This window comes from Cetorhinus maximus, chromosome 6 (genome assembly GCF_964194155.1).
Source record: "Cetorhinus maximus chromosome 6, sCetMax3.hap1.1, whole genome shotgun sequence".
Lineage (NCBI taxonomy): Eukaryota > Metazoa > Chordata > Chondrichthyes > Lamniformes > Cetorhinidae > Cetorhinus > Cetorhinus maximus.
This window is the reverse complement of record NC_135884.1, coordinates 67,528,879-67,542,232: the sequence shown is the minus strand read 5'-3', so window position 1 is coordinate 67,542,232 and position 13,354 is coordinate 67,528,879. Positions and strand designations below refer to the sequence as shown.

At 44.8% G+C, this 13,354-nt stretch overlaps 1 protein-coding gene across 2 annotated transcripts in view; it reads right to left on the bottom strand.

The window, feature by feature from the left end:
- srgap3 (SLIT-ROBO Rho GTPase activating protein 3) overlaps positions 1–12,626 on the bottom strand; it is a 286,135-nt gene extending 273,509 nt beyond the window's left edge. For both annotated transcript variants that reach the window (XM_078543822.1, XM_078543823.1), the window contains exon 1: positions 11,777–12,626. In XM_078543822.1, the coding sequence (XP_078399948.1) occupies positions 11,777–11,843 (67 nt within the window). In that variant the 5' untranslated portion in view covers positions 11,844–12,626. The remainder of the gene's footprint in view (positions 1–11,776) is intronic.
- Positions 12,627–13,354: the final 728 nt, after the last annotated feature.

Sequence of the window (13,354 nt, the reverse complement as noted above, 5' to 3'; positions counted from 1 at the left end):
TAGAACGCCTAAAACCTTCTAACATAACCGGGATGAAGTCCCAGAGAACCATGGCAGGCCTTCTAACCAGTCCCCTTGGCACTTGCTTGCCTCCAAGCTCTGCTTCAAGGGTGGGCAGGCCCAACTCCACCCCACACCTGCCTGCCCCCCCACCCAGGGCAAAAATTGCATGTATTGGGCACTTTTCACCAAGGCAGGTCCGGCGAGTTGGGAAATTTCCCAACTGGAGCCACCCGCCTCAGTAACCAAAATCCAGCCCTGAAAGTCAGCAATAAACAAACAAACAAACAAACAAACAGACAATCAGGAATTGAGAAATCCTTTCACCATGAGAGTGCAGGGACTGTGGAACTTGACACCACATGGAATAGTTGAGGTGACTCACATAGATGCATCCAAGGAAAAACTCAATAAACACAGGAGGGAGAAGGGAATTGAAGCATATGATGATAGGTTTAGAGGAGGCTCATGTAGCGCCTAAGCACAGGCATGGATCTGCTAGACTGAATAGTCTGTTCTGTAGATTTGATGTAATTCTATGAATAGACTACGCTATGTCACACCAGGGTCACAAAATTCCTTCATATGGCATCTTGATAGAAGTTTCCAGAAAGTCTGGGCAGGGAAAGGGAATTACCTGGCTGTTGATGGCCATTTAAGTAGCATTATGTAACCCTGTACCAGCTCCAAACTTTTATCATTTCTAGCATCAAAAAATTGCAGGAAATCCTTTTCCCAGGTTTTCTGTGGACTTGGTGAACTATATACCAGAGGGATTGAAAAATCCATTGTCAGAATTTTACTTTGCTTGAATTTGTACAGGTTTATTTTCAGCCCTCTGAGGAGTACCCCTCACCCCACCTTCAATAACCAACAAGCCATCCAGCCCAAAGTATTTCCAGTCTCTACGTGAAGTGAGGTTGGGACAATCTCAGATCAGTTCAGTGCCCATAAAATCACAGTACAGGGCTCTGGCCCTAATTTAGCACTGACTTACAGTCTCCCTCAGGGTACACAGGATTGCTGGTGCAGAAATAAGAAACTGTCATATTGGTGCAGTAAAAGGCCATTTTCTCCAGTTGTCATTTAAGTATACATTGTGGGGAATGTAGAGAGTGCATCTAATCCCGTGCTGCAACTGCCCTGGGGGTGTTTTATGGGACAGTGTAGAAGGAGCTTTACTCTGTATCTAACCCGGTGCTGTACCCATCCTGGGAGTGTTTCATGGGGACAGTGTGGTGGGAGCTTTACTCTGTATCTAACCCCATGTTGTACCTGGTTTCCGAATATCTGATGCATCCAATAGAAGTTTACTTTCATTGGATGCAGAAAATGGGAAAGAATTCCATTCCCTAGTTTAACATTCTTACTGAATACACCCCAAATACAATCCAAACTCTCAATACTCGGCCCAACAGCATTTCCTAGAACCCACAGCTACTGAAAAAGCAGATCTTATTTTCACAGAATATAGAAGATTGAAAAACAGGAAAACTCCACGCAGAGTAAAGGCTGCATTAAATATCTGTCATGAAATTCTGTAATTGGATATCCCACTTGGACCACGTGCAGTCTCAGCACCACTACTATCAGAATTCAGGCTCCAGGGATCCTGTCAGTCAGATCGGAGCCAAACTAGAACATTCATTGATACGCTTACGGTGAGTGCTCCGCTGCACAGTCCTCCCCGGTTTCCTTCTCAGCCGCAACTTGACACTCTCCTCCTCCCTGCGTCCTTACTGGTGTTGAAACCTGGATACATTGCAGCATTTCTTCTGAAATGCCACTGCCACCACCTCCTTTGCTCTTGCTCAAATCCCACCCTCCAAATTTCCCCCAGAGCTGTTTCCCACCTCCTTTCCCCGCACCCCCCCAACCAACTCTACTGCCAAATCTTTGCTGGCAAAATTATGCTGGCAGACCAGGAACCGTTCTGAGGAAATGTGGTTCTGCCTGTACCGTTCAATAATGGATTGGAGTACGTAATCCAAGATGATTCTCCAGCACAGTAGCAGAAGAGTGCAATGCTGTCGGAGGGGCTGTCACTTGGGCAAGTTGTTTCCTGATGCCTTCATCTGTCTGGTCAAAGAAAAGCAGTGGTTGCTCCTAATGCCTTGAACACCAAGATTCCTTCAGCCAGTATCATCACAACTTGTTTTCTTCCCCCGTTTATGTTTGTGGGAGTGTGCAATGTGCAACAATGCTGCTGGGTTTGCCCACACAAGTAGGGTCACTGCACTCCAAAACAAGTTATTGTGGGTAAGGTGCTTTAAGACATAAGACATGGTGTCAGTGTGGCTAGGTTGGTAGTACTCTCAACTGAGTCAGAAGATTGTGGGCTCAAGTCCCGATCCAAAGACTGGAGCACAAAATCGAGGCTGTTGCTCCATCCAGCTCAGAACTGAGGGAATACTGCATTGCCAGAGATGCCGTCTTTCAGACGGGACATTAAACCAAGGCCTCGTCTGCCGTCTCTAGGTGGTGCAAAATGTCCAAGGGCATGCTGTCAAAGGAGAGCAGGAGAGTTCTCTCCGGTGTCCTGTCCAACATTTATCCCTCAATCAACCACACTAAAATAAAATACCTGGCCACTTATCTCACTGCTGTTTCTGGGACCTTGCTGCATGCAAATTGACTGCTGTGTTTCCAACATTAAACCAGTGACTTCTCTTCAAAAGTGCTTCATGGGCTGTAAAGCACTTTTGACGTTATAAAACGTGCTATATAAATACAAGTTCCTTCTTTCTTTTCTTCATATAAGTGCATGTTTTGCTTAGTCTTGCTTTTACACTAATTTGAACTCAAGTTTGGTATCCATTACTCACCCTTCTCTGATTTAGCCCAGCTTTTTACTAACACTTTTCAACAACATCTCTTCTGGGATTTTGTCCTTCACCCTCAGGTTCTCAGAGTAGGAAGAAATATTTCAATAATTACTTTATTTGGAGATGGAGATGGACAAAAATCAGAAAAGTACAGGTGCTGCAAGTCTGGAAAAAAAGAACATGCTCGAAAGCCTCAACACGTAATTCAGCAACTGTGGAGAGACAAATAAACAATTTAAAGTTTCAGGCTAGGACCCTTCAATAAGGCATTGTACCTTTATCAGCAACAATATTGGAACATTTTGTTATGTCACAGCAAGTCCCATTCCCCTATCACACCTGTTCTCACTGTCCTACATTGGCTCAAAGCTTTGATTTTAAAATTCTCATCCTTAGTTGCAAAGCCCACCATGGCTTCGGCCCTCCCCATCGCTGTAATCTGCTCCAACCCCTCAACCCTCTGGGATATCTGTGCTCCTCTAATGCTGGCCTCTTGTGCATTCCCAAGTATAATTGCCCCACCATTGGTGGCCGTGCCTTCAGTTGCCTTGGCCCCCAAGCTCTGGAATTTCCTCCATATACCTCTCCACCTCCCCTTTCTCCTTTAAAACATTTCTTAAAATCTACCTTATCTACCTCATCTGACCAAATATCACAGGTGACTTGGTGTCATACTTTGTTTTATAATGCCCTGGGGAGGTGGTGGCATAGTGGTATCATCACTAGACTCATATTCCAGAGGACCCAGGGTACTGCTACGGGGACCTGGGTTCGAATCCCACCACGGCAGATGGTGAAATTAGAATTCAATAAAAATCTGAAATTAAAAATTTGGATGATGACCCTGAAACCATTGCTGATTGTCATAAAAACCCATTCTGTCCTTTAGGGAAGGAAATCTGCTGCCCTTACCTGGTCTGACCTACATGTGACTCCAGACTCTCAGCAATGTGCACTCTGAACAAGGGCAATTAGGGATGGTCAATAAATGCTGCCCTAGCCAGCGACACCCAGATCCCATGAACGAATTTTTTTTAAAAAGACACCTTGTTCATTGTTCTTTTTCTTCCTTCAGGTGCCATGGCTAAGAGGGCATTGGTGACCACGGACTTCCATTGGATTGGTCCATGATTATTCTTAGCAAATTACTGCTGTGGTTTACCCTTGCCTTCTGTAGTATGGCTGACCAGGAAACTCTCCCACTCTCACCGCCTGCCATCTGGTGTATTGGAAGGATTTACAGACTGGTAATCAACCTCTTTGGCCACATTACAAATGCACCTTCCATGGCTATCAAGTACCTGAAGTGGGACTTGAACCTGGAGCTTCTGACCCAGGGGTAGGGATGCTACCCCAATAGGGCAATCCTATCATTCCATAAATCAGTCTAATGAAGTTTTGTTGCACCCCAGCCTAGTGAAAGTATAGCCTTAGGTAAGGAGACCAAAACTGTGTACAGTACTCCAGGTGCGCCCACTAAAGTTCTATACAACTGCAACAAGACTTCCCTCACTCTTATAATCCAGCCCCCTTGTAGTAAAGGCTAACATATTATTTGATTTTCAAATTGCTTGCTGTACCTGCATGTTAACTTTGTGATTCATTACACAAGGACCCCCAAATCCCTCTCCTGAACTTTTAAAAAATATTTTGTTTTTCCATTTTTCCTACCAAAGTGGATAATTTCACATTTCTCCACATCATAATTCATCTGCTATCTTCTTGTGCACTCATTTAACCCGCTTATATCCCTCTCCATGCTCTTCCAATCCTCCTCACAGCTTACTCTGCCACCTAACTTTGTATCATGAACAAACTTGGATACAGGACATTACACTCAGCCTCTTCAGCTAGCTCATTATTATAGATTAGCAGAGGCCCACAAAACATTTGCAGTGAAATTAATATCTGTATTGCAACGTATTCCTTTAAATCTCCATCCCATGGCTTTCAAATTCATCCCTTTCACAGGTGCTACCCACTGTACCACAAGACCTCCTTTTTCATTATGTTATAGGTGCTGCATAAATATAAGTTGTTGCTCAGTTCCTACAAAGGGTCTATATCCAAGCATTAACTTGTTATCTCCACAGATGCTGGGTGTTTTACCTAGAGGTGAAGATCTGTACACAAAGTATTATTCATTTAGAATCACTTGCTGGCTGGAAATGTAACTTATTTACCCATCTGTGGGACAGATTTGTGTGCTAGCTCTGGTGGATCAGGGATAAAGCTTAGCTTTCGGGCATAAGTCACAACTTATACTTATATAGTGCCTTTAACATGATAAAATGTCCCAAGGCTCTTCACAGGATCATTATAAAATGAAAGATGACAAGACACGAGATGATATTAGGCCAGATGACCAAAGGTTGCTGAGAGGTAGGTTTTAAGCAGTGTCTTAAAAGGAGGAAAATCAGGTCGAGAGGCAGAGAGGTGTAGGGAGGGCATTCCAGCGCTTAGGGCTCTAGAGGAGGCAGCCTTGGCTCAACGGTAGCACTCTTGTCTCTGAGTGAGAAGGGTTGTGTGTTCAAGCCCCACTTTAGAGGCTTGGTTGACGCTTCAGTGCATTACTGAGGGAGTGTTGCACTGTTGAAAGTGCTATCTTCCTGCTGAGACATTAAGAACCGGGAGCAGGAGTAGGCAATTCAGCCCTGCCATTCAATACGATCATGGCTGATCTCATTTTGGCCTCAACTCCAGTTTCCTGCCCTCTCCCCATAACCTTTCAACCCATTAAGCTAGGGATCGCTTGCTCCTCTCAAGCAGATATGAAATGTTCCATGGCACTATTCAAAGGTGTATTGGCCAATATTTATCCCTCAACTAACACCTGCTCTTATTGAAACATGCAAGGTTCTAAGGGTAGATGCTGGGAGGGTGTTTCCTCTCTTGGGGGAATCTAGAACTGGGGGCAGAGTTTAAAAATAAGAGATCTCCCATTTAAGATGGAGATGAGGAGGAATTTCTTTTCTTAGAGGGTCACTTGACTTTGGAATTCTCTTCCACAGAGCCCAGTGAAGCTGGGTTATTGAATATATTCAGGGTTGAGTTAGACAGACTTTTGATTGACAAGGGAGTTAAGAGTTATGGGCGAAAGGCAGGAAGATGAAGTTAAGGCTGCAGTCAGATCAGCCATAATCTTATCAAATGGCAGAGCTGGTTTGATGGGACAAATGGCCTACTCCTGTTCCTATTTCATATGATCTTATGATCTAAAACAGATGATCTGGTCACTTATTTCACTGCTGTTTTAGGAGCCTCCTGTGCGCAAATTGGCTGCTGCATTTCGTATATTACAACAGTGACTACACTTTATCAGTGCTTCGTTGGCTGTAAAGCACTTTGGGACATCCTGAGGTTGTGAAAGGTGCTATATAAATGCAAGTTATTTCCCACCTCTTACTTTTCATGTACAAGTTGGGCTTATATCTACTATTTAGCAGTTACCCGCACTACAGTTTGTTTCCACCGGTACTGCTGCACTAAGAGCATTTTGGAAACAATACAAAAGATCAAGGTATCACAGAAAACCCATTAATGGTAGTAGTATTCACTTGAAATTATATTGGATACTACCAAATATTCCTGTTAGAAAATAGGGAAGTTACGGTGCAGAAAGATGTCATTCAGCCCATTGTGTCTACAAACCAACTATAGAGAAAACTAAGATAAAAGCAAAATACTGCAGATATTGGAAATCTGAAATAAAAACAGAAAATGCTGGAAAAGCTCAGCAGGTCTAGCAGCATCTGTGGAGAGAGAAACAGAGTGAACGTTTCGAGTCCGTATGACCTTTCTTCAGAGATCTTCTTCATGGTCATATGGACTCAAAATGTTCTCTGTTTCTCTCTCCACGGATGCTGCTAGTCCTGCTGAGTTTTTCCAGCATTTTATGTTTTGTTAGAGAAAACTATGCTGACAGACTGTATAGTTCAGGCTAAATTATTAAATCAGATTTCATGTATCACATAAAATTATGTAAAAGCAACAAGAAACTGCCTTTTGAAGAAGCAAAACATGATTCTTCAGCCTAATCAAGTTCCTATTTGTCAGGCTGATTCAGTATTGCAGTTTCCAAGTGAACTTCACCAAGTAAAATTAAGAATTAGTAATGTGTCATCAGTTATTCCCAGGTATATTTAGCTTTTAGCCACTAAACTGTCAATCAAAAATCATAATAAAGACACAATGGTAAAATATCGTGTTACACAGTAACAATACCGAACACCAGTGATAACAACAAATGTCCACGTAGCCACAAGGAGCATCTGCTCAATGTAGAAACATGGTATCTACTTTTGGGATTACTTACCAGATCCAACAGTCTGGCCTGCTTCCTCCCAGGCAGCCTGACCTCATTCTCAGCTCATGGGCTTGAGACACATTTTATTACCAGCCAGTTAAGAAAAAACACATTTGCTTGATTCAGCTGATAGTGAGTAAACGGAAAGATTTTAGCCACGCAAACTTTAAACTCGATGGAGGGTGAACTGGATTATGTCACACCACACAGTGCCTCAATCATTAAATACAATAAGCAGGTTAGTATTGGTGTAAGCGTACATGGAATTACACAGGGTATATAACACAGAGACAAGCCATTCTGGCCAACTGGCCCAAACAATTGTTTCTGCTCCACGTGAGCCTCCTCCCACCCTTCTTCATTTAATCCTATCAGCATATCCATCTCTTTCATTTATCTAGCTTCTCCCTAAATTAATCTACACTATTCACTGCAACTACTCCTTCTGGTACTGAGTTCCACATTCTAACCACCGAATTCCTCATTGGATTTATCGGTCTTATATTTAGTCCTCTGGTTTTGATCTCCCCAACAACTGGAAACAACTTCCCTATGCCTATCCTATCAAATCCTTTCACAGGCCTCTATCAGGTAACCCTTCAGTCTTCTCCTTTCTAGAGAAAAGAGCCTAAATGTGGTCAATCATTCCAGCTAGACATAATCTCTCGGTTCTGGTATCATCCTTTTACATCTTTTTTTGCATTCTGCAGTGCTTCTACATCCTGTATATTATAAAGATCAGGCTGTGGACTAACCAATGTTCTATACAAGTTTAACATAATTCCTGCTTTTCAATTTTATTTCTTTCAAAATGAACCCCTGTGTGTTGTTTGTTTTTATATGGTCATGTTAACCTGTGTTGCTACTTCAGAATTTTTGTATTTGTACCCCTTAGATATCCTTTTGCTCCTCTATCCCATTTAGACTCTTTTCTCCAAAGAAGTATTTGGCCTCCTTATTCTTCCTACTAAAATGTACCACCTCACACTTAGCTATTGAAATTCATTCACCAATTACATGCCCATTCTGCAAGTTTATTAATGACCTGGATGTTATTGCAGTCTTCCCCAGTATTAACTATACCCCCAACTTGGTGGCATCTGCAAATTTTGAAATTGCACTGCCAATTCCCCAAGTTCAAATTGTTTGTGTAAATGTTGAACAACCATGGTTCCCATCACCAATCCTTGTGGAAAACCACTGCCCATCTTTTGCCAGTCTGAGTAGCCTCCCTTAAGCCCTGCTCTCCTTCCTGCTTTGTAATCAGCTTGCTATTTATCTGTTACTTGCCCTGACTCCACATTCTCTGAGTAATGAGTCTGCTATGCAATACTTTATTCAAGGCCTTGCAAAAATCCAAATATACCGCATCTACTACCTTACCCTTGTCTACACTTTGTTGCTTCTTCAAATAATAATTCAGTGAGGTAATGAGGCTGGCCAAGCACTGAAATCCCTTTTGAAATCTGTGCTCAATACTCAAAGACTTAAAAGAAAGTGATCTAGAAACCAAAAATATAATAGTGAAGGTTCCATTCTCTTTCCCATCAATGACGTTAAGCTAACTGGGCTATAATTCCCTGGACTTGTTCTATTGTCTGTATGTACATAGGTATTACATTAGCTGTCCTCTGGCACTCCCTTTTCTAAATTAAATTGTACATTCTTTATATAGGTGTCTCTGTTATCTCTCCCTAAACTTACTTTAATAAGTGTGGATGGAATCCATCTAGTCTAGGGGTTTTATCCTCTTGAAGTTTGATTAGTTTATGAACTATCTCATTCCTTTCTATATTAAGTGTATTTATATATTTTTGGATCACTTCTAATAATGTTATATTTAAAAAGCATTTCTAACATAATAAAATGCCCCAAGGCACTTCACAGGAGCATTATATAAAAAAAGACACAGTCATGTAAGGAGATATCAGGAAATGGTAGCTAAAGGAGGGAGGTTTTAAGGATTGTCTTAAAGAAGGAAAGCAAGGCAAGAGGAGAGGTGTAGGGAGGAAATTCTAGAGCTTGGGGCCAGGTAGCTGAAGGCACAAGTCACCAATGGTGGAATTGCTAAAATCAGGGATGTTCAAGTCTGCCAGAATGAGAGGAGTTCAGATATCTCAGAGGGGCTGGAGGAGATTACAGTCATAAGGAGGGGAGTCATGGAGTCCACAGTCATGGGGGAATTTGTAAACAAGGCTAAAGAATTTAAAAACCTAGATGTTGCTAGACAGGGAACCAACGTAGGTCAGCAAGCATAGGGCTGATGGGCAAGTGGGATTTGGTGCAAGTTATGACCTGGGCAGCAGTGGTTTGGGTGACCTCAAGTTTATGGAGGGTAGAATGTGGGAGGCCAGCCAGGAGTGTATTACATGAGCTGAGGCAGGGCAGTGTCAGCCGATGTTTCAGAAGAGGCCTCAGTGATGGTACAGATTTGGTGGGTAGCTCATTTTGGGGTCAAATATGACACCACTAATGCACATCCATCATTAAATACATGAAAACAATTGCCACCTCATTTCTATCGCTGACATTAACTTGGGTTACATGAAGACACACTGAGTGGGTGTTGCACTGAACCATATGAGCTCAGGTGGCTGAGGTTCTGTTCTGCTCAGAGTTAACTGATCTCACCTCTGAGGTGGGAATTAAGTTGTAACAACTGGCCTCAGTGCTTCACTGGGGGGTGGGTTGGGGAGAGTGGGCTGTGAGGGAGTCTCAGAGGGAAGAAAAGAATTCTGAACTCCTGTTCAATATCCAGGGACTGCTGTTGCAAAGTGTGTGTGTGTGTGTGTTTGTACGTCGAACAAAGGCAGGAGCGGGGCTCAGCTGTGTTGCCCTCCAGCACTGACATTTACAATCTCCGCGCCCATGTGAAGAAAGGTGACTCGGACGGATCAGGTGGCAGTCGCGGAACCCAACTCCATCAAGCTTCAGCACCTCCAGGAGGGGAGGGGAGGGGTATCGAAATGAGGAAAGGAATTCTTAAAAAATGCATCTGAGCAGATGAAACGTAAGGTGGAGCGTACTCTCCCTTTAATTGTAACCATGGACATTCATGACTCAAAATTTCAACAACAAGCTAGCCTGTCAAGTCTCTGCCAAAATCAAAATTGCATGATGTGCGTTAGAAAACTAACCACCATCTTCGAAATACATGAAACCTACTGGCCCCATTCTCAGCAGTGTCTCCGCACTCTCTGTTGTGTCTGACGCTGGCACCCACCCACCCCACCCCCACCTCTCCTCTGGCAGCTACCCATCACTAGCAGTGTCCTGGGACCTGGCACCTGGAAGTTCAAGGGGGCCCCAGGTACAGGGGGCTGCCAGTGAAAGAGGGAAGGTCATTCCCCCACTCAATCAGAATTAATTCCCGGAGTAAATCATCCATTCTAGAATGAGAGAGAGACAGCAGAGTTAGATAGCGACCCTTCCTTCTCAGGATCCTGCTCTCCCTTGGCTAGCAGCTGGAATTGTAGTTCTATGCGGATCCTTAAAGCCCTCAGCTCTATCGCCTACCGTTCTCCCCAGCAGCTAAAGCCACGTTAGTCCAGAACACACACACATCAAATCTGCTGGATTAAGTAAGGCAGGGTCTTAAAACCCAACCACAGCGCCGGGAGACAGAAACAATTTTAAGTTGCTTTGAAACCACATAGCCCATGGAGTGGTGGTTTCAAACTCACTTAATGGGTTTTAAAGTACAGTTTACAAAACCACTGTTATAAAAAGGCGAGGGGGAGGGGCTGGATAGTAAAACACAACATAAGCTTACTTCAATGCATCACTCTTCCACTGTCAGGACCCACGCAATAGGACAGTAGCGAATTGGGAAGCGAGGGGAACTCTCTCAGGGATCGGTTAGTGTTTATCGAGGGAGGGGCTGTACAGTTTTCTGACCCCTCTCACCAAGTGAAGCTGCTGGATTTAAACCACACGGGACCGCCAGGAACCGATACCCAATATGAAGAGTGAAACAGAGCCGGGGAGTGGGAGTTAGGCATCACTGCAAGTCCAGGGTGCCTCTCCCTGCCAGTCCCCGTGTCCTGCACTGGGAGGGAGGGCACTTGGAAAACATCACACGGTGTATGTACCTCGGAGGGAGAACCCTTTCATCTTTTCTCTGTAACGCCGCCCCATCAGCCTCTAGCTACATAAATCCGGCTCTGGGATAATTCAGGGAAAAACAAGTATATATTTTTTCTTATTAAAAAAAAGAGGGAGAATCTCTCGCAGTCCCGGCAAGGGGTTTGACTGTAAAAAAAAACACTTCTTTCAATAAACGAGAAGTGCTGTATAGATTTGTAGGACTCCCAACACACCCGGGGGGAGGAAGGTGGGGGGCATCGATCAAAACGCCTTCACTCTGACAAGGAGAGCTGGTCTGGCCGTCAGCACATTGACTGGCGAGCTGAGGTGGGCTTGCCACCGCTTACAGCAATCCCCAGCTCTCCCTATACACTGCAATGCAGCTCTGAAACAGTACCCTCCCCCCCAACTCCTTAAATAAAAAAAAACCCCGTACCCATATCCTAACTGTCCCAACACAACTCGGGGGTGCCCCGTTCACCGGGAGGGGAAAGGCTTTGCAATATACAGGGGCTCGTTGTCATTTCACTGGGATAAGAGAGAATACTTGGGGACTGACCTTTGACTTGAGTCTCGTATTCTGTCGTGATCTCTTTGTCCTTTTTGAATTTTCCTTGAGATGACATCCTGGCCGCTGGGTCCAGTTGGAAACACAAGTCCCGGTCCTCCTGTCCTTCACCGGAGCTGATCCCTCTCCTCGCTCGGTTGCAGCTGGAGAAGCTGGGGCGTTTTGTGTTGTGTTGTGTGTGAGAGAGAGAGATCCGGCGCTGTCTCTAAGCCACACTCCGTGTCAGTTTCACGCTTTGAAATTGATCAGAAAAACTCACCTCCTTCTTCTTCTCCCCCCCCCCCCCCCCCCCCCACTTCTTGCCCGCCTCGAGTTGGCTGGGGGTGGAAAGAGAGCAGAAATGCACAAAACACAATTCAATGGTCTTCCCTTCCTGACTTCAAATCATGATCCCAGCTCCAGGGGAGGCGGGACGCTGCTGCTGCCTGGTTTGTGTTGTATTTGCAAAGCGAGCCTTCGAGTCCAATCTTAGCAGAAATGCTAAGGCAGCTCCTCCAACGTGCAAGGCGGGGTGGGGGGCGGTGGAGGTGGTGGTAGGGGTGGTGGGGAGAGAGCAGTTTGAACAGAGAGCAGGTCCTCACTGTCTCGCTTTCTGTCCGGCTCCTGAGCCTCTCCTGCAAACCCACATCCTGCTTCGCTCTCCTGTCGGTGCCCGAGGTCTCACACAGCAAGTTAATCTGTCGGAAAGAACCGAACTGCATTGGAGGGGGGAGAGCTTTTCTTTAAGAAAAAAGATGTCTGAATCGAGAGTGTTTCTTTACTGCGGGCAGAGACAGTAACGTCAAGCGCTCCTCCCACCCCTGTTAAAAGGAGGTGGAATATTGTATCCTACAGGACACGCTCTGAATTACATGGCTAGTGTACCTTTATATAACAATGTGACCTGAACGCCAATGGCTGCACCCAGATTTCCTCATTTATTGCACCAATCCTATCGATATTTCCCCGCCCCTCCTGGTTGTTGTTGGGCCGCAGTCTTATGTCTAAGCCTGTCCTTCTGCCTGTTCACCCTTCATTCAAGTGGACTAGGCAGGCTATTGGGGGAGGGGAGAGAGGGGGGCGCGGTTGATCGCTCATATCAAAGTCGAGCCCTCCCCTCTCTGATACCTATAAGTCAGGGATTTTCCAGTGGGACAGTGAGGAGGACTGGGGATCTTGGGCTGTGTTAACACGGTGGCACCCTGATTAATGAGAGATTGCTAACTCAACACAGTCAGCTCAGCCCCACAATCCAATTGATCAGAGCCCCCATTAGGGATCTGAGATTTACTGTGAATAAACCAGAACATTGTATATTAAGTAATATAGGATAGATATATCACGCTCTTGGCCCCTGCATCCTGTTATTGCTTCTTGACCCCCGCCCCCACCATCTCTCAGCCAACTTCTCCTCCCTCCTGATGCCTCCCTGACCACCCCCTCTCCCACTCCTTTCAGAGATGTTTCCCTTCTCCATGCCTAGTTTCCTTACCCCTACCCACCTGCTATACCTACTTGCTTCTTTACTCTCCTGCTATTATATGTCCATCACCCCTATCCACATATTATACTTGCTTGTCCCTCACCCCC